The sequence below is a fragment of the Durio zibethinus genome, chromosome 5, assembly GCF_047325235.1.
Source record: "Durio zibethinus cultivar Kanyao isolate XHJ-2024 chromosome 5, ASM4732523v1, whole genome shotgun sequence".
NCBI lineage: Eukaryota > Viridiplantae > Streptophyta > Magnoliopsida > Malvales > Malvaceae > Durio > Durio zibethinus.
This window is the reverse complement of record NC_143166.1, coordinates 33,398,177-33,425,376: the sequence shown is the minus strand read 5'-3', so window position 1 is coordinate 33,425,376 and position 27,200 is coordinate 33,398,177. Positions and strand designations below refer to the sequence as shown.

The following is a 27,200-nucleotide window of genomic DNA, read 5'->3' as shown; positions in this document are numbered from 1 at the left end:
ATTAGAAAGAAATTTACTCACTACACAAATTAGATGAAAATGGTTGGCAAGTGAACTGCTAACTGATTTAGCATGTTATATATTGAATCTATCAAGCACTCGTTCAACATACTTTTTCTATGACAACCATAGCTTTTCAGCTCTCTTATTCCGGATAATGTCCATACCAAAAATCTACTTTGTTGGACCTAAATCCTTCATACCAAAGAACTTAGATAATTGTTCTTTCAATCTGTAAATCATACTAGCATCTTATCTTACAATCAACATATCATCAACATACAATAATAAGATAATAAGTTACTATTAAAAAATTATTTAATATATGCACAAGAATCTGTTGCTATTTTTTTATAGTTATGACTCACCATAAAAGAATCAAACTTTATGTACCACTATCGCAGAGCTTGTTTCAAGCCATACAAGCTTTTCTTCAATTTACAAACTAAATGCTCTTTCCCTTTCACTTCAAAACCCTCAGGCTGATTCATATAAATGTCCTCCTACAAATCACCATGCAAAAATATAGTTTTAACATCAAGTTACTCAAGCTTAAGATTCAAACTAGCTACTAATCTCAGTACCACTCGAATAGAACTCATCTTTACAACTAGAGAAAAGATCTCATCAAAATCGATGTCGGATTTTTGAAAAAAATCTTTTACTACCAATCGAGCTTTGTACCTCACTAGTTTGTCACCATCTTTTTTTAATTTGAACACCCATTTATTCTTTAATGACCTCTTCTCTTTTGAAAGTTTAATAAGATCATAAGTACCATTTTTTCGTAATGACTCCATCTCTTCTTTTATTATTTTTAACCAATGTTCTCTATTCGGAGTAACCTGTACATCTTGAAAGCTTTCTGACTCTCTTTTACTGGTAACTAAAATAAAATCTGAACTTCGATACTTGGTAGATGGCTTACACTCTTTAGTAGATCTCATGGGTTGAGACTCTACATCACATGATACCGAAGATAGCTTTCTCTATTCAACATTTTCAGGTAGAGATGATCGCTCTCCCTGCTCAAAACTAATTACATCTGGCTCATCACCAACTGTGGTTGGCTTATTCATATCCCTAAGTTTTGTTTCTTGCTCATTTTCACCATCCGTGGCTCTTTTATGTGGAATCTCTATCGATGTTGAAACATCATACTTAATAGTAACTCGTATAGTTTTCTCATTTTTCTCAAGGTGTGCTATAATTTTTTTTTCATGAAAAACCATATCTCTACTTCTGATTGTCTTTTTCTTTACTGAATCCCATACCCTGTAGCTAAATTTCTCATCACCATATCCTACAAACACATATTATGTGGCTTTACTGTCAAGCTTTGATCTATGTTCTTTCGACACATGTATGAATGCTTTACACCCAAAAACTTTCAAGTGAGAGTATAAACTATCTTTCCCTGTCCATATTTTTTTTGGAATGTCAAAGCCTAAAGGAACTGATGGTGACCTGTTAAGTAAATAACAAGCTGTGTTGACTGCTTCACCCCAGAATGACTTTGGTAATTTTACCATCTTCAATATACATCTGACTTTTTTCACAATGATATGATTCATTCTTTCAGCTGTATCATTATGTTACGGTGTTTCAGATTTTGTCATCTAATGCTTGATCCCATGCTTTGAACAGTATTCTTCAAAGCTTTTAGATGCGTATTCCTTATCATTATTAGTTTGAATACACTTCAAGGGTAACCCTGTCATCCTTTCAACTATGATATGAAATTTTAAAAATATTGAAGTACCTGATTTTTGTATTTCAACATATACACCCAAGTCTTACGTGAAGCATCATCAATAAAAGTAATAAAATATCTACTACCACCTACTGACTCAACCTCAATGGGATCACATACGTCAGAATAAATTAATTCCAATCTATTTTCTTTTCTTTGAGAACTTTTACAAAAAAAAAAACTCTATGATGCTTACCAAACAAATAATAATCACATGAATTGAGAGACATAACTTTGGTCAAGAGAATAAGAGACTGTCTTGCTAAAACTTGTAACCCTTTTTCACTTATGTGTGCCAGCCTCTTGTGCCATAAGTTTGCTGAAGCATCATCTTCAACGGCATTTACTTGGTTATCGTTCAATTGCATCCATGTTTTATACATTGTACATAATAGTTTTTCCCTTGTAACTATCATAGATCCTTTGAGAAGCTTTCACTGTCCATTTTTTTGTCGACTTTCATATCCCTCTTTATCAAGAACATTAATAGCAAATAAGTTTATTTTCATATCTAGAATATGTCTGACATCCCTCAAAGTCAATATGCAGCCTGTATTAGTTTGTACAATAATATCACCAACCCAACAATCTATGACACATTCTTATTTCCTATCTTGGTACAACTAAAGTCTCTTACTTTGTAAGTTGTAAACAACTCTCTCTTAGGAACACAATGATATGCTACTCCTGTGTCAACTATTCACTAAATGTCGGGATCACTAACATGATTACAATCACCATATGTATAAATTAAAGTGACTGAATCACTATCTGAATTCATTGCTGTAACATTATCATCATCTGAACTCTTACTTTTCTCATCTTTTCGCTCTTGCTTCAAGATTTTATAATTTTATTTTATATGACCTGTCTTACCACAATAGAAACACTTTAATTTATCTCTAAACTTGGATTTATGTTTAGACTTACCACGACCTTTTGAGTCCTGACCTCTGTCGATGTTTTTACCCCTATTCTCTATGACCAAAGCTTGATTCTCAGGGTCTATATCTTTTCGTCTTGTTTCTTTATTAAGCATATTGTCCTTTACCATATCCAATGCCACCTTATAATCAGGAGTTGAATTAAGAACAGTCACAACTAAAGTATTTCAGCTGTCTGGCAATGAACCTAAAAAAAATAACGTCTTCATTTCATCATCCATCTTAAGCTCTATAGTAGTTATCCAATTAAATATATCTTAAAAATCACTCAAATGCTCTATAACAGATCGTACATCTCTGTACTGTAAAGTTGTAAGCTTTTTAACAAGCATGACTTTATTCATACCTTTTTTTTTCTCATACAATGCTGTCAATTTTTTTCAAACAATGTGAGCATCTGACTTCTGCGCTACATGATGGAATACATTGATATCAACTCATTTTTTTATTGTAGCTAACATTTTTCTACCTAGCTTCTTTCAGCTTTCATCTTTATATTTGCTGATTTAGCCGAATCATCCAATATTGGCTCATACAAATTTTTATAATATAGATGATCCTCCGTCATAAGCTTTCAAATTGAATAATTTGATGCTGTCAATTTTATCATAGAACCTGTATCACCCTTCATGATCTCAAATAAAATTTACTTTTATCCTAGATTGCTTCTGTATCGATGTCTCAAAATAACTATCGATCTGATATCACTTGTTGCGCCTGAAGCAACAATCACAACAATACAGAAGCAATAGACAACAATCAATAATAAAAAATATAAAAAAAATAAAGCACACTAAGATTTACGTAAAAAATTTTCTAGTGTAGAGGAAAAAAACTACAGACCACCAAAAAAATTTTTACTATCAAATAATAGATATACAAAGTTTTTCTATAGCTAAAACTAGAGCTAATCAATAACTAGAGAAACAATTGGAGAAATCTCACCAAATAAGTGACTCAAAAAATATACCCTGGATTTGTTTCTAGAGAGCTTCAAACCTGATCTTCACCGTTCAGAATGTAGAAGTCTGAATCATAAACCTCTTGACAATGTTTCAACTCAATCGGACCACGGATCGACTACCGTTCAACTAACTCTCCTTTTTTTTTTCTCTTTACTTTTTTTGGCTTTTTTCCTTTCTCTACTTAATTTTCGACACACCTTTAAAATAACCCCGTCTCTTTTTTATTAGGTAGCTAAGGCTCTATGTAAAATAAAAGATCAAAACCTATGACCTTTACTTTGTCTAAAACCAATAAAGTGTGGGACACTTTAATATTTGCACGTGAAAAATAATCATCTTAAACAAGAAAATGTAAGAGAAAAAGAAAGGAAAGCAATGGTGCCCATGTTACAGGAGGGAATAAGAGAGCAAAACCCTAGCCGGTGGGTAAAGCTAAAAGAGTTTGGTGAGATGGCTCAAATAATGATCAGAGAGGATAAGCAGGAGAGAGAGATTAAAAGATATATGAGATTGTGTGGCTGAGATGTATAGAGTTCAAAGGGTTAGGTGGAAGTCACCCTTTATCTGAGGGTATGGATCCCATTGCAATGCAAAGAAACTTCCTTTGCAACAATACACGGGTCAACTATGTACCTGTCCCCTACCCAAGAACTTGGCTTCACCTTCTTATAAACTTTTTTTTTTTGGCATTAAATTTATTGGGCCCTACTCTCTCACTAAATTATTTTATACCCATGCTATTTTTCCACTTTGTTGTGCACATAATTGTACCTACCTGCCCAATATCTTCCAATATTATATATCTTCTTAAGGCTTCATTGAGAGCCGATTGTAACGCTCTTATCGATACATTTTATTGTTGAATCTTTAAGAATTTAATTATATGTGAAAGCGTAGTGTCCTAATCGGCTTCAAATAGAGCATAAATGCAGTTAATTAGGTATATCAATTTGTTTCGTGTAATCCACCAAATCATTCTTCATTGTTTATTTTACTTCAAAGCAATAAAACCTTAGATATTCCTTCACTAGCATGGTTCTAGAAGGAGGCCAAAAAATCAATAGGTTAAGTTTCCCACGTTTTCCACTAAAGATGGTTGGAATTCTTGCCATAATTGGCCATTTTCAGCACAAACCTAATTCGTACGTGGGCATCCCCATTTCATAAATAACAAGGCTAGGAGAAGAAGAAAGGGTAATTCCTTCTACTTATGATGTAGCTCATAAGCCAAGCCCCAAGTCTATTGAAAAAGCAATAAATCCTACAAACCTTACTTAAAGTGGACCACCGACTGATTTATTCTTAATTTTTATATAGTTAGGTTTGCTCTTTAACGTATTTAACAGATTAATTTAATTTAAAATGTGAAATTTTTTATGTTTTTTACCTAACAAATAAATATACATCACGTTTGATTTTGAATTCATATCTTAATTAAATTAATTTATACAATTATCAAACAAATTTAAAATTCAAGTTTCAGCACAAATAATTTTTTAAATTTTTTAAAAATAAATATCTCGTTTATTATTGATTTCATTTGTCATAATGGTGTATTAGACTTTGCGTATCGAATTATTGGATATGTGCCAAGTGGGATTAAAGTAATAATCTCAGGGTTCCGGTTGTAAACTTTAATGTAACAGGGGAACCTGACAAGATCTAGCAGCAGATTCTCATCCACTAAGGTCTTGAATTTGCACTAACCAAAATAAAGAAAATGCCAAACATCTTTCTCACCCTTGCATGGATAATCCTTTCTATGGGAAAAATTGTGGGAGCAAAATTATTGGTAAGTTAAATGATGCTTGAGGCCTTGTAAGTGGAAACCAGAAATTGTGCTGTTTCTGAATTTTGCAGCAGTGGCTGGCGCCTACCTTATAACTTTGGATCTCAATGATGAATTGAGCCTGAAAAATCTTGCATTCTTTGATTCCTTCTTCATCAATAATGTTGCGCCAAGGCTACCAGTAACAAAGCCAAGAAAGTGCTTAGCAGCTTGGGTGCAGCTTTATATCAGTCGTATATCTTAATGGGCCAGCCACCACCATAACCTGAAAGAGTTGGCACTTAATTTCTTAAGCCTATATTTCAAAGAAAATACACGAAAGTGGCAACAAAAGAAATTGGACTTTGAAATTGAAGGCTCACGAAGTGGACTGGCAAATGATATTGTAGTTTGAGATGTGAGAAAAGGACGTCTTACAAGAAAACCTTCTTCGAGTAATTGTCAAGTTTCTGACGACTAAGGAGACGAGCATGAACATGTTCATTCCGTCTTCTACCAGTAAAAGCACGTTGGATGCTGACAATACAAGTAAATTGTAACAAAATTCAACATGTCCAACCAATTGACATCATAACTAAATAACGTTTCAAGGGAGAAATAATGAGGGGAGCCCAAAGAGATATGAGAAATTGAGCTAGGTTTCATTGGATTGGGAGGGGGGGCTTATTTGCTGGCATCTGCAGCTGTTTTCTCTTCTTCAATCTCAGCAACAATGGCATCAATTTCAGCTTCTTCTAGTTGCCGCATGCAGTCCATGCTCTTTTATCATCACGGATGCTTCTTTGTTCTTCTCCCCACTCTCAGCAACGTAATCCTACTTTGAGCTGACATCATCTGATCTTTTGAGCTGGATAAAGTTATGACTTTGGCCACTTGCGGCATTTTGTACAAGTGCTGACTCAGCATTTGACTAATTAAGATTAAGGTTAATAAAAAAGTTTATTGTTTTGCTCTCGTTGAGAGTCGAACTCAAGACCTCCCGCTTACTAAACGGGTGCTCTAACCAACTGAGCTACGAGAGCTTGTTATAACCATTTCCAAAGCCCTTTATTAACCGAAGAGAAAATGTTGGCTTTGTTTGGCATGTCCGTTCAGGCTTTAGTAGATGAGATGCAAGCAGAAGCCCGAGAAACGGGAGACATGAAAATTGGGCTATGGTTCAAGTGCCATGGTTACAGCCTCTTGGGGGTCTCCTCCTTCGAGAGATGCTACTGTTTCAATGGGATTACACTTTCACGTTCTCAACTGCTCATTTTCATGGATAATTGGATCTGGAATTATGGATGTCAGACACAATATTACTAAAGCAGAAATTGCTTTTTTTCATGTTGTCTATGTTTCCTTTTTGGCAGCTGTAATATAAATCTCTCTAGCAAAATGCCCTAAGGGGCTGTCTAATTACTAGTTGTATCATTGCTTCTAACGTAATTATCAACAATTGTGTTTCTAAAACCTATTTAGCACATAATTCCAGATTAGATATGGTTTTGTCTGATTTGCTTTACTGTTAACATTGAGTAATTCCTGTGTTAAAATGATACAAGTGTGAACAACCACGATAACAAAAGTAAGGTTTGCCCCTCACAAGTCGTTACTTATATTCATTAATTCATATCAATAATTTTATGAACTTCAAATTTATATATACGTGCTCAACAGAATTCAGCTTGATTTTGGGAAGGTTTGACAAGAAACAAACAGAAAAAAGTTGAGGCCCAATATGTTGCATAGGCAACTGTGCAAGTTGAACTTGATGGTCCAGTCCTTATGGCCTAATGCGTTGCACAACTTCAATTGGGTGTGGTTTATATCAGGGCCTGGCTCGAGATGGGTTTTCACGACTTGGTGTCTGTTTTCTGTGATAACAAAACTTAAATAGGAGCATATGATACCAAAAGGATTACCCTCGAATGGTAACTTAAATAGGAGCATATAAAAACAAAAGGATTAACCTAATGGTAATCTCATTGAAGAATTAGAGGTTACAAGCATCTCCTCCTGAGTGAAAGGAGAGAATGGTTTGTGCAATTGAAATCAAAGCAAGTGAATGACTTGGTTCAGTTGGTAGAAATTAAAATAATCTAATTTAAATTTTTATTGTCAATGATCTTCTTTGATAAACGATTTGTATATCTAATGTAAGTGATTCATGACACATAGAATATGATGTCTTCTCCTCACCTAAAGTTCTTTTAGTAAAAAAAAAAAAAAAAAAGAAATTAAAGCAAGGCAAAAGATGCTCTATCATTGAATTCACAAACTTTATATATGATTAATAGCCAAAAATCAAGGTCACCTAACTGCTAGAACATAATATACAGGTTAGACAAGACACAAAAGGCAAAAAAACAGGATATCAATGAAACACATCAGATATGAACTGTGTTCTCTAGGAGTCAGGTGCAAATTGCCAAACCATGATTGCTTTTCGGTAATTGTGGCCCATGACATCGATTTCCTTCTTCACACAATTCATAACCTATCTTTTCTTAGAAAGATCTACCAGTTAGTTCTCCTTGTTCCGCCATTTTCCTAGTCATTGTTTTATTTATTGCATGTAATCTTTATGCTGTTGCTCTAACATCAGAAATCAAATGTACCGGACATCCCTTGCATGTTCTTTTTTTTTTTTTTTTTGGATTGGGCTATTTGGGCAAACTTACTTTCCATGAACAATGACTTCTTCCTGTATAACTGGATGTAATAATATTAAAACCTCGAAAATTTATGTACAAGGGGACCTCTCCAATTATGGGTAAAAATATGACTAATTTTTAACCTGCTTTTGTGCATTGAGTGACTGTTCATGTTGAACAATCTATCAGCAAATTGAGTTGTAACTACAGTTACCAGCCAATATTACTCGTTACAGGGTAGATTCATGTCCAGTGAAAAAAAACCTGCTATGTGTAAACAAGATTTTCTACTTTGGATATTTTGCCAATCTCTGTTAAATTCTTAGTTTCTTCATCATCTGATAATGACCGGCCACCAATCCAATCCATCATGGTTTGGGTGTCATGAGCTGGGCAACTGGGGGTCTACCTAAAAAAAAAGAAAAAGCTTACAGTTGGTACCTAAATTCTTTTCATTTTCTCATGTCACTGCCATCTTTCTTTTAGCACAAGACTGCTTTAATTCTCCAGCCTTTTCCTTTTGGACAGAACTGCATGCTCATAATCAAGAAGTGAGAGGTTACCTTACCTATCAGCATAAAAGTTGATGTTTATTTAGCAAATCTTGCAGGAAACGTTGCATTTTATAATTGAAAATAAAAGGTGTAAGATGGAAAAGTGATATCAGAGAGTTCAAAAAGGATTATCATCCTCATAAATGAACATGCCCTACAAGCAATTCTTACAGCTCAATTTAGTTGGTATTTTATTTGTTAAATTGAAAAGCAAAAAAAAAAAAAATTCCATCTTTTTTACCTTTTTTTTATGATAAAAAAGGTGGAATTGATGGGTGATTTGTCCTCAACTTAGCACACATGGAACATCAAAATATTATTACAAATTAGAAGATTAACTTAAACTTTTTCTAAAAATCTAGCAAAAAAAGTAACAACAACAAGAAGAAGAAAAAAGGAGAAAGCACATGTTGTTGGAGTTATTAAATAAAAGTAAGATGCTCATAAACAAGTTTTATATGATTATATATAATCCTAATTGGCTTTGTCCTTAATCACATCAATTCCCATCTCAGTTGGGTCTGTTGCTTGAACTTCATAGCTGATGCCATCTAGCACTCTTCTCAGCCCATCTTTGGATGTGGCATACAGCATTTTGGCTCTAGTTCTTGATGCCGTCGGGGACCTAAAATCCAAGATTAACATGCAAATTTGTTCTTGGATTAGTAGAAAATAACAAAAAAATTTAAAAAGGTGGAGTGTTTGGTGATCAGTCTCATCACTTCATATAGACTAAGCTACCAAATCACTATTAGCATCATAAATAAAATATATGTTCCTAAGCCAATGAACTATTAGTTTAATGATTCAGATAGACTTCAAAAATAAAAATTTTGAGTTGGAATCTCAATTATAACACAATATATATTCATAAAGCATTGAAATGCTTAGATTCGTATTTATGAAGCGTAACATTATTGATATTGCCCTTCAAAAATATTAATCAAAATCTCAATTATTTGCCTATTATTAAGCCACTAGAGAAAATAATATGCTAATTATTATTGTTATATATAACATGTTACCCTCGTATACAGTAAGGAAGTAGAAAGAGCGACGGACCATGTAATGAAGAAGATCTTGCTTTTCCGACAATTATCAACGGTGACGAAATCAAAATCAAACACAGCATATCGGCAATCATCGGTAGGCAATGATGCAGCAAGATCATCATAGCTTTCGCCAGGGCCACCGACCTTATCGACGGTCACCAGCCTTGATTTCTCATCGATCTTGAACACAATATATCTATGCACTTTCTTCCATTTCATCTCCATGAATGAGTTCTTGCATTCTTCAGTGACCCACATCCCAGTTGTAGCCTATAGCATCATACACGCAAACACACTGAATTACATCTGCTTAACCAAAAAAAAAAAAGTGAAAAGAAATGGGATGTACCATCTTGAAAGCCATTGCCATTGTTGTTGAATATTCTTTTGTCGTTGCCAAAACTTGAAACCCAAGGTGGTGAGAATTGAGAGTGGCATTTATGGGGTTTATATAAAGAGATAGGTTTAGAAATGCCACTGAAGTTCATTCATAATTACAACTCAATCTTACCTGATATGCTCTGTAGATATTGTTTAAATATAAAAACATGTATTAAATTTTAATAAAAATATTTTTATCAACTAAATATTATTTGAAATTGAAACGGTCCATACTTTAAAAACCTTATCCATAACTCGGCTCAAATCGAACCAAATCCATGAGTCAAGCAGGTAATGTAAAGAGATCCAATCTGAATCATCTTCTTCATCTATGAAAAAAATAGAGTTAAGGGCCTACTTAACTAATTCTTTAACATTCCTTATAATTGTATTTTTAGTTAATTACCTTTCTAGTAAAGGCAACAAGATAAACATAATTAATGTGTTATTTAAAATCTTTGTATATCAATTAATTTGAAGTTTTCAGTTAAAATAAATTATTTCAGTTACATTCTTTTCAAAAACTTCCCTAATAAATTAAACTATTCAGTAATTATTTCCAATCATCTAATATTACTTGGAATATTCCATTGTTTTTTTTGGCCAAAGGCTATTAACCCCATTGTTATTATTTTTCATTCTTTAAAAGTTCAAACAACAGCTTGACCTGTTTTTTTCTTTTTTTTTTTATAATTTATCCATACTGTTTTGTTAAATTTATCCATGCTTACAACACCATCATCTTGTTTTATGATTGAACTTTCGTTTTATCGTCAAATCTTTTAAAATTTCAATGATAAAATAACATAATATTTACTAAAAATCATTTTTTGTCGATCATCCAAAAGAAAAATTAGTCAATTCAATGACAGAGGTAAGATGCACAAAATAATTCAGTGGGCTGCAAAGAGCATGTTGATGCAACATTTATCAATCAACAATGTGTAGTGGGTACCAATTCAACTTGTGGATATTGGAGAAAAAAAAGGAAATTACAAAAGCTTTTTGTTTATATTGAAAATGTATGTTCTGTCCTTCACCTTTTGATATAGTGATAAGGAGGTTTTATGAAGATATAGAAGTCTTGGTTTCGAGTCAAGATCTCATTCCCTTTCTCCTATGTAAGAGCTATGTTCTACTCTGAACCAATAAAAGAAAATGCATGTTCTTTTGAGTTTCAAGAGAATTTTCTTAAAATTTGAAAATTCTAAAACTGAGAAAAGTTATAGCTATAAGTGAAAACATAACCTAAGTAGAAAAATACGGTGGTCCTATCTCGGATAGCACACCCACATTTCCCCATCTCTCTCTATCTTTGTGTTCCTCAAAAGGGTTGTTTGCGTGAAAGCAAAGGATAAGAAACAAAAACAACAGTTAAGAATGAAGACAAACTAAGTTAAAATTGATCAAAAGAAATGAATGTAAAAGAAAAAAGTGTTTTCTTGATATAAATGAATCCATTATCCATGCCATTGCCATGCATAAACAGATTTCTAACGCCTACAATTCCAAGATTTCACATCCCTAGCGAGGCTCGAGTTCTTCTATAAACTTGTCTGAAGAATGTGTACGTGATTGGGGCAACATCCCAACCATTAGTTCTCATAAAATAGTGTTGCTGCCAATCGTTTTTCTATTGGTAAGAGATCCAGATGATTGATACGAGTTGGATATGTAGTTACAAACGCTAACACCCAGGAGAATTTTTCGCTAGGGAAGCAATGGACGTGGATGGGGAGACATAACCCCTCCACTGTGGAAAAGCAGAAACTGCTTTATTAGGCCCACCAGAGGTGTCCGATCGACCAACTTTTTCTAACGTGAATCGAAGTCTCACTACATGGCTTGCTTTTTAGTGGTGGGTAATGTGGAATGGCTCGTTTTGGGAGGGGTTCGACCCCACGAATCTCACCTTTTAGGACCAGCTATTTCTTGATGGCTTAATCTGCCTCAAACTAGTCAGGAAAATGCCTGTCTGGCTACTTTGATTTCTACCCACTCTTGAAAAGAAATACTGACTCAGGAACAGAAAGATTGATATCATGTTTTTCAAACCGGTTCTTCACTAATTACTGCAAAGCAATTTCTGATATGTGGAGGTGGTTGGTTCATGCGAATCCAGGGAACCATCTTTCACATAAATACACGTCAGAAGCTCTTCTTGCATTATCCCTGGAGCTCCTTAAGTTTGCCTCATAAACAACTACACATGTCACGTGGAGCTAGAAACAGGTGAAAACCTTTGATTAAGAACATACTGTTGGGCTTGCCTCTTGAACTAGGCTTTGTTGTAATAAAAAAAATAAACATGTAATGAAAATTGAAATGGAGCAAGCAACTTGTGTACCATTCAGGATATATTTAAAATTATCATGATTAAAACCTTAATCACTAAAATTAAAAAGTCAACGCAATGTCAATAACACGACTGTTGACAACTTGGAATCAATCTTTGCCATCAGACACCAACATATCCTGCATTTCCCTTAGAATCAAATAAAACTTGCGACATGAATGATAACATCCTAATCCCATACCAATAAATGGTAAATCATTAATCTTCGAGTGTTTTAGAACCGAAAAAGAAAAAGTTTCAAGTGAGTCCACCGCACAGTTTTGACACACTTCTCAAGTGTCTGTTTTGCGTCAGGAAAAACAGAACCGGCTGACACATCAACCAATATATGAAGGTAGATTTGGATTCAGCAATTTAAGTTTTGCATTCAGCAGCAGTCCACTAGATCTTCACTTGTCATCTTTTGGCTGATGCTCATCTTCCTTCTTCTTTTCTTGCGACTAGTAGCAGGTAAAAATTTACGACAGATCAGTTTAACTACTAGAAAAGGTGAGATATTCTTTCAGCTATTATTAATAGGTAAAAGTTTAATGTGTGAGTGGTGGAAACAATGTCATCACGAATAGAAAATTGCGTTTGAAGTTCATGTTAGGTTATGCTAAGTTTAATGAAACAAACGTCGGATTGGCCTGCCAAAGATGCTAGCAAATCTTTCACATTTGGATCATTTGGGACAAGTCCTGGAAGCTGTAAAAGCCATAACATATCAGAATGCTTGCAACCGAAGCAGAAATTGATTATCGGTTTCAAAAAGGGAAATTCAACTAGACTTACCGATGAAAGAATGGATGACATAAAAGACTGATCTACCAACACCTTGCTGACATCTGACTGCGCTGACGAATCTTTTGAGCTGTCCTGCATGGACATCTGAAGTGCTGCATGCAAAAAACCAGACCATTTTGTGTCTAGTTTAGAATTGGATGATATTGATGCATGCAATTGGCTACATTTATATATCTACAAGTATTACTTTGGAGTCTAGCATCTTAAACCAGTAAAAGATACAATGCAAACCAATATAAAGCAAAATCCTGACACACTCAACTGTATACACATTAAGATAGCTGCAAACCAAAAGGCATATATAACTATTACCCTTACATTAAAGATAAAAGATTGCCTTAAGCGTCAGAACTAAACCTAGTATGGTTTAGTGCTTTGCTTTGATGAGATTTGATTGGTAGGATTTAGCAAGATATAAATACGACTAGCCAGAGACATAAATGGATGCCGCACTCACTTGAACCAACTATGTGAAACAGAATCTATGGAAGCATTTTGTAATTCCTCATAAACAAAAGAAATAGTAGACCATTTCCTCCTTCGAAAAGAAGAGGTGTAGCGTCACGGGTTAGGTTTTCTCTCAACAAGCAACAAACCGTATGGTATTTGAATGGACGCTTCCACCCAAGTCAACCGTCAATAGTTCGATATCTGAACAAATAACCATAAGGTACAGTTAGTCCCAAGCATATGCAATAAGACACATTCATATTGAGATCAATCTCAAGTACACACACAAGAAGGCACATTCAGATCGACAAAAAGAAAAACACATCAAGGCAACATTCGAGACATTCGAATCGGAGGTGAATTTTATTATAATCAAGGATAATACATTGGGACTTCCCACCATCACTAGGGCTAGGGGGGCAACCCTTGAAGGATGGCCTAAGCTCATATCGCGACCGGTGAGACAGCCTAACAATACACTGCCCGCTCACCCCCTAAAAAGCCTTAGAGATTTTAGAGCTATGCTACCACTAACCATTATAATGTTTGAAATGGAGACACTTTTTCTAGCATAAGAGATCTACCCGGTCATGGCTCTATACATGGGTGGCTCATGACAACCTAAGCCCTGGTCATGGCCTTATACAAGGTTGGCTCATGACATCCTCCCCCATCTATTCTATCGACATCCTCGTCAACTTGCTGGCTTGAAATTCTTCAATCTTCCTCTTGAATCTCCGAAGGTCGTGTTCCCTTTCCCAGCTGATTTCTTATAGTCCTAATCCCTCTCAATTCACTAAGTATTCACGAACTAGTCTTCAAGATACTTTGATTTTCCTGTCGGTTAAGATCTCTTCGACTCGACGCTCTGAGGGTGGCTTTATGGTGATGGCGGCTTTGGTTAGCTCCTTTCGGCTAGTATCTGTAGATCTGTATGGAAAGGTTTCAGGCTGCTCACATGAAATACTGGGTGCACCTTCATCCACTTTGGTGGATCGATTTTGTATGAAGCATTCTCCACCTTGGAAAGGATCTTCACTGGACCCTTATATTTGCACACTAATCTGCGATCTCTCTTTCTCAAGAACATGATTTGTTCAAGGACTAGTCGAACAAGAACCAAATCACCAACTTGAAATTATTGCGCCCTGCGACCTTTGTCCGCCTATTTTTTCATTTGTTTCGATGCTTTCTCCAGGTAGGCTTGTGCAATCTCAGTGTTTTATTTTCACTCCTTGCCGAGGTTGAAGGCTCTCAGATTCTTCCCTCCATATTGCTCCAAGAAAGTATGGGTAGCCTTGGTAATTGTTCGGTGACCACTTAAACGAGCTCTTGTTAGTGGAAAAGCTTTTGTTAAAATTAAAGCAAAGTTGAGCAACGTCCAATAATAAAGGCTAATTCTTTTGATTGGCTTGAACAAAGTGCCTTAAATATTTCTCTAGTAATCCATTGAACCGTTCTGTTTGACCGTTGGTTTGAAGGTGGTAGCTTGAGGAGATGTTAAGTTGAGACCCCAATATCTTGAAAAGTTTTCTCCAAAAGGACCCCGTGAATCTCGGATTTCTGTCACTTACAAAGTTTTGAGGGAGGTCCTAGTATTTGACCACATGTTTAAATAGTAATCGAGCTGTGTCTTCTGCAATACAATATTTGTGAGTAGGGATGAATGTGGTGTACTTAGAAAAACAGTCAATTACCACCAAAATAGCTCCAAGATCACTAACCTTGGGAAGGCCCTAAATGAAATTGAAAGAAATGCTTTCCTACGATCTAGCGAGCACCGATTGTGGTTCGAGCATGCCTGCAGGTTTCTTCTTTTCAACTTTGTCTTGTTGGTAAATGAAGTAAGTTTTTGTATAGTCCATCACGTCTTATCGCATGTGAGGCCAATAGTATCCATGTTTCAATAAACAGAGTGCGTTGCCAGCCCAGATGTCCGACCCATGGTGTGTCATGATATTCCCTCATCAGTATTTGTCTCAAACCTCCTGCTCTTGGTACAAACAATCAGGGCCCCTTAGTCCATAAGACCCCATTTTCTTGTCAGAAGTACTTGGACTTTTCTTCTTCAATTAGCTTTAGGATGGCACTGGCCTGCGGGTCATTCCCTAAATGATCTTCACTTAACTTGCGAATGTCTGTTGTGACTCTGCTAGTCGTCATTGGGGTAATTCTTTTAAGAGTTATTAACTCTGTTCGTCTGCTCAATGCATCAGCCACTTGATTGATCTTTCTAGCGGTGTGCTCAAAACAAAAGTCGAACTCCGTTAAAATTTTTTGTCATCTAGCTTGTTTCGTTGTAAGCCTCGGTTGGGTGAGAAAATGGCTAACGGTCGCATTGTTTATCTTCACGACAAAGTGTGAACCCAACAAATAATGTCACTAAGCCCTCAAGTAGTGAACTACTGCCAAGAGCTCTTTTTTCTGGGCCGTATATTTTCTCTCAGCTTCGCTTAGCTTCCTACTTTCAAATGCTATTGGGTGACGTTGTTGTAAAAGCACTCTCTCAATAACAAAATCAGATGCATCCGTCTGAACTTCGAAAGGCTTTTCAATATCAGGAAGAGCTAAGATAAGATCTTTTATAATAGCATCCTTCAATCCCTTAAAAGCCTCTTAGCACTCACTTGTCTAACACCATTTATGCTCCTTTTTTAATAGCTCCGTGAGGGCCGTGATCTTGCGAGAATACCCTTCTACAAACTTTTTATAATAGTTGGCTAGTCCAAAAAATGAGCGAAGTTCACTAACATTCTTCGGTGTCGTCCACTCCTTGATGGCCCTAACACTTTTTCATGTCCATTCGAATGTGGCCATGTTCAACAATGTGATCAAGAAAATAGATTTGGATCTAAGCAAATGTACATTTCTCTTTTTTTACATACAACTGGTGGTCTTATAAAGCACCTGGTGCAAGTGTTCTTGATATTCTTTCAGAGTAGAGTTATATACCATTATGTCATCTAAATAGATAACTATAAATTTGTCTAGATAGTCATGAAACACCTGATTCATCAATGTACAAAATGTGACAAAAGTATTGGTCAATCCAAATGGCATAACAAAAAATTCATCAATTTATCATTAAATAAATATTATTTATAATTTTTATTATAAATAATATTTATATATATAGATTTTCATGACATATTACCCTAATCTCTCCCTTCTAGTTGAGTACATTTATTTTAAACCAACTTATTGTTAAATTAATACAAAAAAGAAATAAAATTCTCTCTTCTTGATCTAGGAAGATAATTTTTCCTAAACCAAGTGTTGATATGTTATTAGCACGAAAAATTGGTTATCAATTTTTTTTATTTGAAGTTGTTAATAATTTTATCTTTATTTTCCTCCCAAATTTAGAAAGATTCAATTTTAAGTTAAAAAACTAAATTTTATTTTTTTTATTTTCTAATTTTTCTCTTATCAAATAAAAAAATTTTAATATTAATTTTGAAGGAAAAAAAATCAAATTCATTTACTTTTTCCGTTCTAAAATATTTGTTATGTGTTGAATTTCATAAAATTTAAGAAAAAAATTTGGACTTTAATACACTTAATATTAAATTTTAAAATTTTTTATAAAAGTAAAATTTTATAATTTTTAATATAAAAATTAAAAAATGATTAAAATATTTTTTATTATAAAAAATAAGAATTTTAAATATTAAAAAAATAAAACATAATTTTGAGACAATTAAAAAAAACGAAAAAGGTATATTTTTACACTTTTTCCCTCTTACCAAAAAAAATTATTCCATTTCCATATTTTCATTCATTTCCTCTGATACTTTTTTAAATCTTACCAAATAAAATAAAATATCAACACCACCGTATTTTTTTACCAAAATACCTTTAATAATTATTTCAAAATTTTTTTATATGAATTATTAAAAGCATTTTTTTGACAAAAACGAACTGAACATAAACAAATATGAATATCTTATTATTTAAAAGAATTGAGTTCGAACACAATTAATAAATTTATTATCAAACACAAATCAAACTTAAATAATTTTAAAAATAAATGAACAAATCATGAATATATATTCATTTATTTAAGTTCAATTTATTTACAGTCCTATTGATATTTGTCAAAATAAACATTTTCTTTTGTAATTTTAAAGAAATTCTTTTTGTTGTTATTAAAGGAAAATAACCAAATAAATACTCTTTGTTGTTTGGTAAATAAATAAATATTATTTGTGATTAGGGAAGATTAACCCAAACCCCCCATGCCTTAAGTATATGAATATTTCTTCCTAACAAATATTTCATTTGGAACGTATTATTTTACCTTCTTTTTTTTTTTAACTCATGGGTAACTTGAATTGATCTCGATAAAAGTTTGGAAGAGTTTGCAATGGTTTTGTTCTTTTTGGAGGTGTTCAAATTAAACACTTTCAAATCCATATCATTACATCCTATAAAATATTATATTTATATTATATTTTATATTAAAATTATATATTATAATTTATATTAATATAAAAATTAAAATACAATTTTTAATTTTATTAAAATTTTAAATTATATTATTTATATTATATCTTCATATTTTATTTTAAATTATCATATATATAATTAATTACTGTTTATTAATTATTTAATTATTATCCAAAGATGGAGGAATTTATGCTGTCCAAAGCAAGATATGATGTGAAACTTGTCAGCTTACGTGTCCACAGGATAAAAAATGTGAAACCCCTTCACCCTTTTTCCTTTGATTTGAAACTTGTCAAGTTACGGGTCCTCTCAAGCATCACCCACGCTGTTAAAGAAAATGGTATTGTAAATTTTAATATAATATGAGATGGAAGCAGTTCGAGTCGCGTGTCACCTTGCTATTGGCTTTTTCTTCGCCATGTCACTTTAAGCTGACCGTTGGATAGGGTGCCATGCTGGACATAAAAGTGCAATTGTGGAAAACGCATTGGATTGGATGCTCTCTCTCGTCTCTTCATGTATGCCTACAGCCATGTATTTTTTATAACGTAAATTTTGGTCTTTTTACGAAAGGTTGACTTCTCATGTAATATTTTTTTCTTTATTTTTTTATAACATTTTTAATTTTTTTAAATGATTTTTTTTTTTAAGAAATCACCTTATAGCAAGATTTTTTTTTTAATTTTAATTATTTTTTAATGATTTATTTTTTAGGTGAAACTCATTTAATATTGAAAATATGTTACTTATTTAAATTTTTTATTGATACAAATAATAAAATAATTAATATCAAATAATTTTTTATTAATTTGAAATTATACATATATTTTTATAAAAAAAATTGATATCAAATTAATTCAAAAAAAATTTATAAAAATCGATGAATGTTCAAAAACAGGTTTATGATAATATACCCAAATTATTTTATAGTATATATAAATATATATTTTATTATTTATTTAATTTTATATTTATGTATATTCATCGATTTTTTATTAAAAATTTGATATTAAGTGATTTTTACACCCAAAAATAAAATAAAAAATACTTTATCAAATATATTTTATGAGAAAGCATAGTCTTCCTTGAAAAGCAGAAGATTTTTACTTAAATATTGAAATTGGTTCAAAAAATTAATTAAAGTAAGGAAATTCTAATCCAAAATTATAACTGATAATTTTAAATACAAAATAAAAATAATATAAAAAATTATATATATCTTTTTAAAAAAAATGTTTAGTATATATTCGTACTAATATAAATTTTGATTTGACATAATTTATATTTATATATATTGACATATTTAAATATATAATACAACACGAATAATATATTTAATTTAATTTTATAATTAGAGTATATGTTTAACATGCTTAACATATTTAACATATTTTTATATTTATTTTAATTTAATTTAAACATATAAAGATTATTTTAATTTTTAATCTTTTAATTATGATATTTAATTAACTATTTAATATCATATAAAAATTATTTTAAATATTTAATTATGATACTCATTTAATAATTATTATAGAATTTTTTTTTATTATTAATATATATATAATATTAATATTAATATTAGTCATATATATTATTATTTTATTTTTAAATCTTTAATAGTTTATTATTTTGAATTTGATTTTAAAAATTAACATAATTATGTAATATATATTAAATTTTAAATATATATTAAATGGATTTTTTTTATTTTTTAAATATGTAAGTATTTTTTATATTATTAATATGTCTAGTTTATTAAAATATAAATAATAGATAATTTATAGTTATTTATTATTTTAATCATTTTGTATATTTTTATGATAGTCGTATCAATTTTTATATATTTATATTAGTCGTATCTATTCATGTATATTTATGTTATTCATATCGTATTTAAATAAATTAATTATATATATATTAATCGTATCGTATCGCATGTAATAAGTATAATAAACGTATCATATTTATATTTATGATTTAAACATATTTTATAATTCGTATTGTGTTTGTGTTTTAATAATTTATATTATTATATATGTCAAATATGACACAAAATATAATAAAAAAATACGAATTGCTAAATTTACCCTAAACGATTAATTAATTAATTAATTAATTAATTTTTGTCTCCAAAAATAAACACAAGGATGACGAATTTTCCCGATAAATCCATTATCAGCTCAATCCACCGACAAATGCATTTGTAGTACATTATAGTTCTAACTTGTATGAGTCGTTCTCCCTAACCTTAACCATTTGGTTGAACAGTGGACGAAACATCTATTTCCAGCTTCAAAACAGACCTGAATACACTTAAATTTGATTCCCTCCAATTTCAAAGAAGAAGGGTATATTACGATCACAATGCACAAGATTTGGGGGTTTAAAATGAATAAAAGAAGAAACTACTATCCCATGAAAATCACTTTATCTATCTATAATTATTAGCGTTAACATGTCAATAAAAATTGGAGTAAATGGTTAAGATTTATGGTTTGAATATAAAAATATTTATATTTAAACTTTTACAGTCCTCTATTGATAGATGATTTATAAGTTCAAAATTTTTTAAAACAAATTTGTAAATTTCGTTATGAATTTACGGCTTACTTACCTTAAAAATTGAATAACTTTTCTTATTCCTAAACTTTTCTCGGTCAAAAATAAATTATCGGCATTGACATGGAAACAAGGAACTTTATCTTCTGGGTGCAGGGTGTCTTTCCCACAACATTGAGCCAAGAGATGTTCTCTTTTACTAGATAACATACTAATACTTAGTAGATATGGTTATATTATTTACTGTGGAGGAGTATTCATTTTAACTATCAACAACAGTGAGGATGGTCAGGTCCACAAACATGGGATACATTGGCAATTTGACCCACCAGAGAAGCAGTTAATCCCTAAAGCTAATTGGATTTTGAAACATTGGCCAAAACCCCAAACGAAAATTAGCAGTGTTTTTCTTTTCCTCTTCTGAAAAAATAAATTTTCCTCAGTTGCTTTCGACAAAGAGAACTTTTCAGAGCATATGAACCAGGTAAAATTATATTAATATTATAATTATACCCTTCTTCTGGACAGATGAGGTCGATTAATCCTAGCCCCATGTGACTATTGATTAAAAAAAAAAAAAGGAATCAAACCTAAAGCTTGAATACTTTAACCTTCTTTTTCATGTAAAAAAAGAATATTTGGAGCTTGATCGTATCAAAGAGAAATAGTGGGCAGATCCTTGTTATGTTCTTTTAAGTGAGTAAATCTATCCTCAGAATATGGCATTTGCTTTCTTTGTATAATTATATTAGATAAACCTCATTAGCTGAGAAAAGAGGGAAATGGATCGATGGTTAGTATTGTTATTCTCATCTGGAATAACAAGAAGTTTGAAGGCCAAAATGACTGGTACTATATTTTCTGATGTCAAAAGTGATCAATGTGGGTAAGATTCCACTTTATGTCTTTTAAGGCAGGCCGCTTTTTGATTTTTTTTTTCTCCTCTATATCTTTCTTTGTTTAAAACAAACGGCTGCAGAGGAGTTTCAAAATATGCTATTAATAAAACATTTGCTGCACTAGTTTTGCTTTTTTAGTTTATGTTTGTCGAGTTCTATGCATCCCTTCCATTCCATGTTTATAATTTATATCGCAGACTTGTGAATCAATCCAAACGGATGCATTCTCATGGAAACATAATAAAATTGGTGTCTGTTTGTGCTGAGTGTTGAGTTGAAGGGTAAAACTCTGAAATTAAAAAAAAAAAAAAAAGGAGAAATAGAATGGTTAAAGGTAGAGATTAAGAGTTTTTTTGATGTTTGTACTCCGACATTAAATTAAAAATCGGCCAAAAAAATAAAAAAAAATGAAAGTATAAGAATATGAAATATCTAAATAATACTTGAATGATCGTATTTATAATTAAAAGTAAGAAGCTTTGAGTAATTTAGATTGTTGTAGTCAATATTATCATCAGTGATTACTTGGCACACCGAGCTAACTTGGATCCTTTCAAGGAGTGATAAATCAAGTATTAAAAAAAAAACTTTAAATAAGTTGATGAGATAGTCGAGTTTATATAATACTGTACATAATACCACTTGTTGTTTGCCGATAATCTCTAACAAGAAAAAAATCATTTTACCATTTGAATCCAAAAATCCTTTAACAGTGTCCGTTATTTTTCCTTTGTGTCTTTCCAGTGTGGTGGATTCAAAATGCCTATAGTTCCACTTTCTTTGGCTTGAGAAATGTTAATTTAAGCATAATGGAACTAACCCGTATAATATAATAGTGAGTAGTGGTTTTGTTAATTGTATGTCAGACATATTTGGTGTTAAATGAAGCAAGGATAACGTTGGACCCATTGGAATACTTGTGGTAGTCTTGAAGATGAGAGTTGTAAGGATCCAACAGTTCACTGGTCCATTTCCATTATTGTCACTGCTTGCTTACAGCACATGTGAGCAAATTGCATGGGGAGCCAACTCCATGTGGGGTGAGGCCAGGTTCCTCATCACAGACAGAGTCACAGGGAGCAAACAGTACTTGAGATAGAGATAATGGCATTTTCACTTGTCAGTTTAAACTTTAAGGATGAGATAGGATCTCTTTCCATTATTGAATACGAACTCAGTTTAGTGTCAGATATTCATTTGCTCAGCTTCAGGATCAACAACTCAAGTCCCCCACACCCCATCCCAGTTTTTTCCCCTCGACCATTCCTTTTACATATCCCATTTAACATGCATGGATATACTATCAAACAGTCAAATTCCACTGCAACCCGGCACCCAGTTGGGCATTCAATAGCTCTTGAGCAGGGAAGTCATAAAACGTGTGGTCAGACCAGATGGGCAGGAAGCCCACCGACTACTGGGGTCTATTTCTTCACTCAAATCTTTTGTTTCATTCTCCGTAGAAGAATTTGAATTGCGTCCGCCATCCAAGTTAAAAATGTAAAATCATCCGTTCTAAGAAACAAATTTCATTAAAGTGATAAAACGATTTCTGATACTCAGAATTTCAACCTTGCTATAACTCACATGTATTGGATTGACAGTAAAAATTTAGAACCCGTGTATCAATAGATAAAAAAGATAAGCATAGAGAGATAGCTATGTATATTTTTTGTTGGCAAACGTGAAATCTCAATAGCAGTAGGCAATCTGAATTTTTAAGTTGCCTAATCATTTTAGTCCAGCAATAAACATCGGGTGAGGCAGAGAACTGGTACAGCAGCGATCAGGATGGCACGTTCTCTCTTCAGCAAGATCTTGCTAATCCTTGCCTGGAAGTGTCCAGGCCAATGTTAGTCACAAAGGTAAAATAAGTTGCCAAAAGAGGAACAGAGCCATGGCAGAAGAGGCCGCACGGGCAATAAATTGCACTTGGAGCACACCTGATAATGAAGCTCCATTTGCATGTAAGCTTGATAGGTATATCATACTCTTATTCACAAGTGGTAGCAGTGCACCATCTTTACGTGCACCAAGCACTTTTTGGCTGCAATCCATAAAAAATACATATGCACAGTGTTTCATGAGATATCTGTATTAAATAATTCAAAATTACAGACTTTCTACTCTGAGGACGCAATGATTTGGCCTTTGTATATAGCAGCTACATTCGATAATACATTCACATATTCGTCTTTCGAACTTGCAGACATGACATCCTAGTTTAATGTTTTTCAAAATGACAGAGTTCTACAGATTAATTGATGGATGCTTGTTGTGAAGGGTATGTAAGAAATAAAGCATATAGGAAAGGCAAAATAGGGCGCCACACAACTTATGAAAAACAAAGAAACCAAATGTTCTCAGTGACATGGTGTTCATTTCTATTTAAGCATTTCTAAAACATCCATTCTCATAACTCAAAGCAGATCGTAATTTGATATTAGGAAAAAGTGATGCAAGAATAGGAACACATTACTACCGTCATCCAAATAGATTTGTAATCATTGAATAAAAACAACAGTTGATGTTATTGATTATCAAAACTGGCAGCTTTTGCAAGGTAAGGAAGCACTAACCTCAAGTACCCAAAAATAACTATTGATCAATGAGGACCATCAAAATTAACAATAGCAGAACTACAGACCTCTTGAACTGAAGCCACCATCATTATGGTTTTCCAGTTTTGGATGAAATATTACAGCTCTAATTTTTCCATCAAGAAACCAATTTGTGCGCTAAGACACTGACAAAAATGGCTGTGAAACATAAGAAAATTAGGTGATTTACAGCACATGAACTACAACTAGAATGGTTTCAAGATCCAGCTGTATCAATATTCCTTTTCCAAAAAGCCAAAGGGAGCATTAGGAAGCATCACAAAGTCAACTTGCATAATTTGATATACACTTGCATTTTAGCCACAAAATACGCCGAATTTTCAGGAACATGCCAGCGTGGCTGGCTACTCTTATTATGCAACGAATGAAATGACAAAAACCACCCTCAACGTAACAATTACTAAACCAAGACCGGAAGTTTCCGGGGATGGGAGAGAGGGTTTGTTAGTAAACTTCACCTGGTGTAAGGAGGCGGGCAAAATATGATGGCGTAATCCGCGCCGGCACACGTGTACGTACTCGTACCATCATCATACGCATAGCTATACGCTCGTGGGCAAGCATGCTTGAAAAACAACGAGTAAGCCGATGGCCGACACGCGTCAGGCGTTCCATACGCCCCGCTGCAACAGTATTGGGGATCTCCGAAAGCTTCACACGCGCTCCTACACCCCACGCCTCCACCATCCTGACGCGCCACACGCAACTCCGTAGGGCAAGCGCCATTGAGGTCCAATAAGCAACCCGTGGCGCTACAGTTCCCGCCTTTACCTCCCTTGGCGACGACCAACATCGGCAAATTGTAGCCGTCGACTAAGCTGACGTCATAAAAATCTAATCCCCCGGCACCGTTTAGTGTGAATTCCGCGAGAGTAGCTGGTGGCTTAGCGCCACTTCCGGAACATTCAATTTGGCCAGAGCCACAGTCGCCACTTAGGCAAAAGAATTTACCGGAGGAGTCGAGGCCGCAAAGGGTTCGACCCCATAGTCGACCGGACCACGACCTGGGTATGGTTACGGTTCTTGAGTTGCCAGGTTTAAGAACGAAGCCGGTGGTGTTAAGCTGAGCCGTATTGGCACCCGATAAAAAACCAGGCCAGATCGTGTGGCGGCACTTGTTGACGATCTTGAAAGAAGCTGGGTTCACTTCTGCGATTGAAAACAAGGAAAGGGTCAGTGGCAGAGATTGCAAATAAGGAAAAAGAACAAGGGTTTGGCAAAGAAAAGATGGAGTCTTTGAAGGTTTTGTTTACCTGAGAAAAGAGAGAGAAAGAAGAGAGAAAGAAAGGTGGAAGAGAGATGAAGACGATCCATTATTGAAGAAATTAAAGAACTCTACTTTCTGAATACCGGGAGTGAGACTTCAAGAGTGTGCGTTTGTGGGGCTTTGGCTGTTGGCTTTTGTTTCGGTTTTAGCTTTGGTCTTTTTTACCCGTTGATAGGGGGGAAAAATATTGGAAAAATGAAAAATCGATTTGATTTTATAGTTTTTTATTTGATTTAAGCAAGAATTTGTTTTATTTAATTTGAATCAAATTTGAATATTATAAATATATATTAATTAATTTTGAGTTAAATTTAAATTAAAAATAAAATTAAAAAATTTAATGAAAAAAAAATATTTTTAAATTTTTGTATATATTTTAATTTTTTATAAAATAAAAAAAATAATTTTATATTAAAATTTATTTAAATATATTAAAATAATATAAAATTTTAAAATTTATTCAAATTCAAATTAAATTTTAAAATTTTATAATAGTATATAATATTAAAATAAAAAAATCGAATCTTATCTGAATCATTGTTATTTTTGCCCATTTATTTATTTAGAAAGAGAATGAAAAATAAAGACATGAATATAGGCCAAATGGGTACATTATATTTCTACACTTAACGAAGCTTATGAAATAAAAAGATGGCCTAACAGGTTTATTTGCACTCCTGTGAATTACAATACAGGTGTTTATGCATAGAAAGTGCATTTGCAGCACATTTTGAAATCATATTTTTTAATGGTACGATTTTTTATTTTACACCCACTGAACTCAGAAAACAACAATTCACAGGGTAAGTGCTGTAACTCCTCCAGGCACTTCTGATACATTGTTCTCTCATTTAATGCATCACTTTGTAAAGCTTTCAACTTGACTGCTGACAAACTTCTTGATAAAATCTCGTGTAACTGACCTGATCACTTCATTCTTAAAAGGCTGTTCGTCCACAATTGTGCTGCTGAATGAAAAGCTCAACCATAATCTAGCACTCCTCCCTGTGTGACAGACATGGACTCTGTTTTCTGACAGGGGGTTAATCAAGAGAATGAAGATTTCTTTAACCAGTGTTTGAAAAAAAATATGAAGAAGTACTAGAATCAACAACAGATCATTTGCCACACTTGTGATTATCACCAACGGTAAAGCTTTCTCTCATTTGATGTTTCCTTGTTTCAGATTCAGACCAATTTGACAGTTGGGTTCAGCTTATGTTCTTTGAATGCATTTCTTGCATTGGATTCAATGTTTTGGCATAGGCGTTAGAATGCCCTGCTAAGGTTGAACTAGTTCTTTATCCAAACACGAGAAACATAGAAGAAAATTTTCTTCTTCAAGTCATTAACAAACAAGATGGCAATGGAAGGATGAGGTTCCACAGTAATCACCAAACAGAACTTATGTACAATATATGACATCAATTGAAATCCTAACTATCATTGCTTTGAAGAAGCGTTAAGAAGAATGAACTGATAAATACAACTGAGTTCCAAAAATCCTATGTTAGATGTAGAAAATGAAGTCATCTTCACCAAGGCTCCAAAACTTAGATGATCTCATCTAAAATTATGAGGTTCATCAGTATCATACTTTCTACAAAACAATGCGGTGAGGAAATCACAGATTAATTGCTCATATACAACTAGTATCTAAATTAAATTCCAAGATATTCCCATCATCCAGCAGTTGCTTAAAAGATTGAAAAATCTTCAAAAATAAGAACTTGTGA

At 33.1% G+C, this 27,200-nt stretch overlaps 3 protein-coding genes and 1 non-coding gene across 6 annotated transcripts; all 4 read right to left on the bottom strand.

Moving 5' to 3' along the window:
- Window positions 1-6,399: 6,399 nt before the first annotated feature.
- TRNAT-AGU (transfer RNA threonine (anticodon AGU)) lies at window positions 6,400-6,473 on the bottom strand. The gene has a single exon. It is a non-coding gene; the product is annotated as a tRNA-Thr (tRNA).
- A 2,459-nt stretch (window positions 6,474-8,932) lies between these two features.
- Window positions 8,933-10,141, bottom strand: LOC111282443 (actin-depolymerizing factor 5-like). Its single transcript, XM_022870520.2, has 3 exons — window positions 10,043-10,141; window positions 9,704-9,963; window positions 8,933-9,266 (listed from the first exon to the last, which is right to left on the bottom strand). Exons 1-3 carry the CDS (start codon window positions 10,061-10,063, stop codon window positions 9,116-9,118), a joined length of 432 nt encoding a protein of 143 aa, XP_022726255.1. The 5' UTR covers window positions 10,064-10,141; the 3' UTR covers window positions 8,933-9,115.
- A 2,123-nt stretch (window positions 10,142-12,264) lies between these two features.
- On the bottom strand, window positions 12,265-13,769 carry LOC149518935 (26S proteasome non-ATPase regulatory subunit 4 homolog). Of its 2 annotated transcripts, XR_016342496.1 has the most exons (3): window positions 13,205-13,769; window positions 13,049-13,117; window positions 12,267-12,870 (listed from the first exon to the last, which is right to left on the bottom strand). XR_016342496.1 is itself a non-coding variant. In XM_089761519.1 (2 exons), exons 1-2 carry the CDS (start codon window positions 13,298-13,300, stop codon window positions 12,820-12,822), a joined length of 303 nt encoding a protein of 100 aa, XP_089617645.1. In that variant the 5' UTR covers window positions 13,301-13,769; the 3' UTR covers window positions 12,265-12,819. The 2 variants fall into 2 exon arrangements, 1 of the variants encoding a protein (XP_089617645.1); XM_089761519.1 differs by having other exon boundaries at window positions 12,265-12,870; window positions 13,049-13,769.
- Window positions 13,770-23,068: 9,299 nt separating this feature from the next.
- LOC111283026 (thaumatin-like protein 1) lies at window positions 23,069-25,639 on the bottom strand. 2 transcript variants are annotated; one of them, XM_022871378.2, is made up of 4 exons: window positions 25,451-25,638; window positions 24,656-25,346; window positions 23,520-23,623; window positions 23,069-23,408 (listed from the first exon to the last, which is right to left on the bottom strand). In XM_022871378.2, exons 1-4 carry the CDS (start codon window positions 25,509-25,511, stop codon window positions 23,398-23,400), a joined length of 867 nt encoding a protein of 288 aa, XP_022727113.1. In that variant the 5' UTR covers window positions 25,512-25,638; the 3' UTR covers window positions 23,069-23,397. The 2 variants fall into 2 exon arrangements, with proteins under 2 accessions (XP_022727113.1, XP_022727112.1); XM_022871377.2 differs by having other exon boundaries at window positions 23,204-23,623; window positions 25,451-25,639.
- Between the last annotated feature and the right edge of the window lie 1,561 nt (window positions 25,640-27,200).

Excerpts from the sequence above, each read along its gene's own strand:
- LOC111282443 (XM_022870520.2), bottom strand. The coding sequence starts at position 10,063 with ATGGCAATGGCTTTCAAGATG. Across the intron at positions 9,964-10,042 it reads TGGCAATGGCTTTCAAGATG|GCTACAACTGGGATGTGGGT; the intron begins GTACATCCCATT and ends ATGATGCTATAG. Across the intron at positions 9,267-9,703 it reads AAGATCTTCTTCATTACATG|GTCCCCGACGGCATCAAGAA; the intron begins GTCCGTCGCTCT and ends CTTGGATTTTAG.
- LOC111283026 (XM_022871377.2), bottom strand. The coding sequence starts at position 25,511 with ATGGATCGTCTTCATCTCTCTTCCACCTTTCTTTCTCTCTTCTTTCTC. Across the intron at positions 25,347-25,450 it reads CTTTCTCTCTCTTTTCTCAG|AAGTGAACCCAGCTTCTTTC; the intron begins GTAAACAAAACC and ends TTTCAATCGCAG. Across the intron at positions 23,624-24,655 it reads TGCCCGCCTCCTTACACCAG|CCAAAAAGTGCTTGGTGCAC; the intron begins GTGAAGTTTACT and ends TATGGATTGCAG.
- LOC149518935 (XM_089761519.1), bottom strand. The coding sequence starts at position 13,300 with ATGTCCATGCAGGACAGCTCAAAAGATTCGTCAGCGCAGTCAGATGTC. Across the intron at positions 12,871-13,048 it reads CTTTGGCAGGCCAATCCGAC|TCGCAAGAAAAGAAGAAGGA; the intron begins GTTTGTTTCATT and ends ACCTGCTACTAG.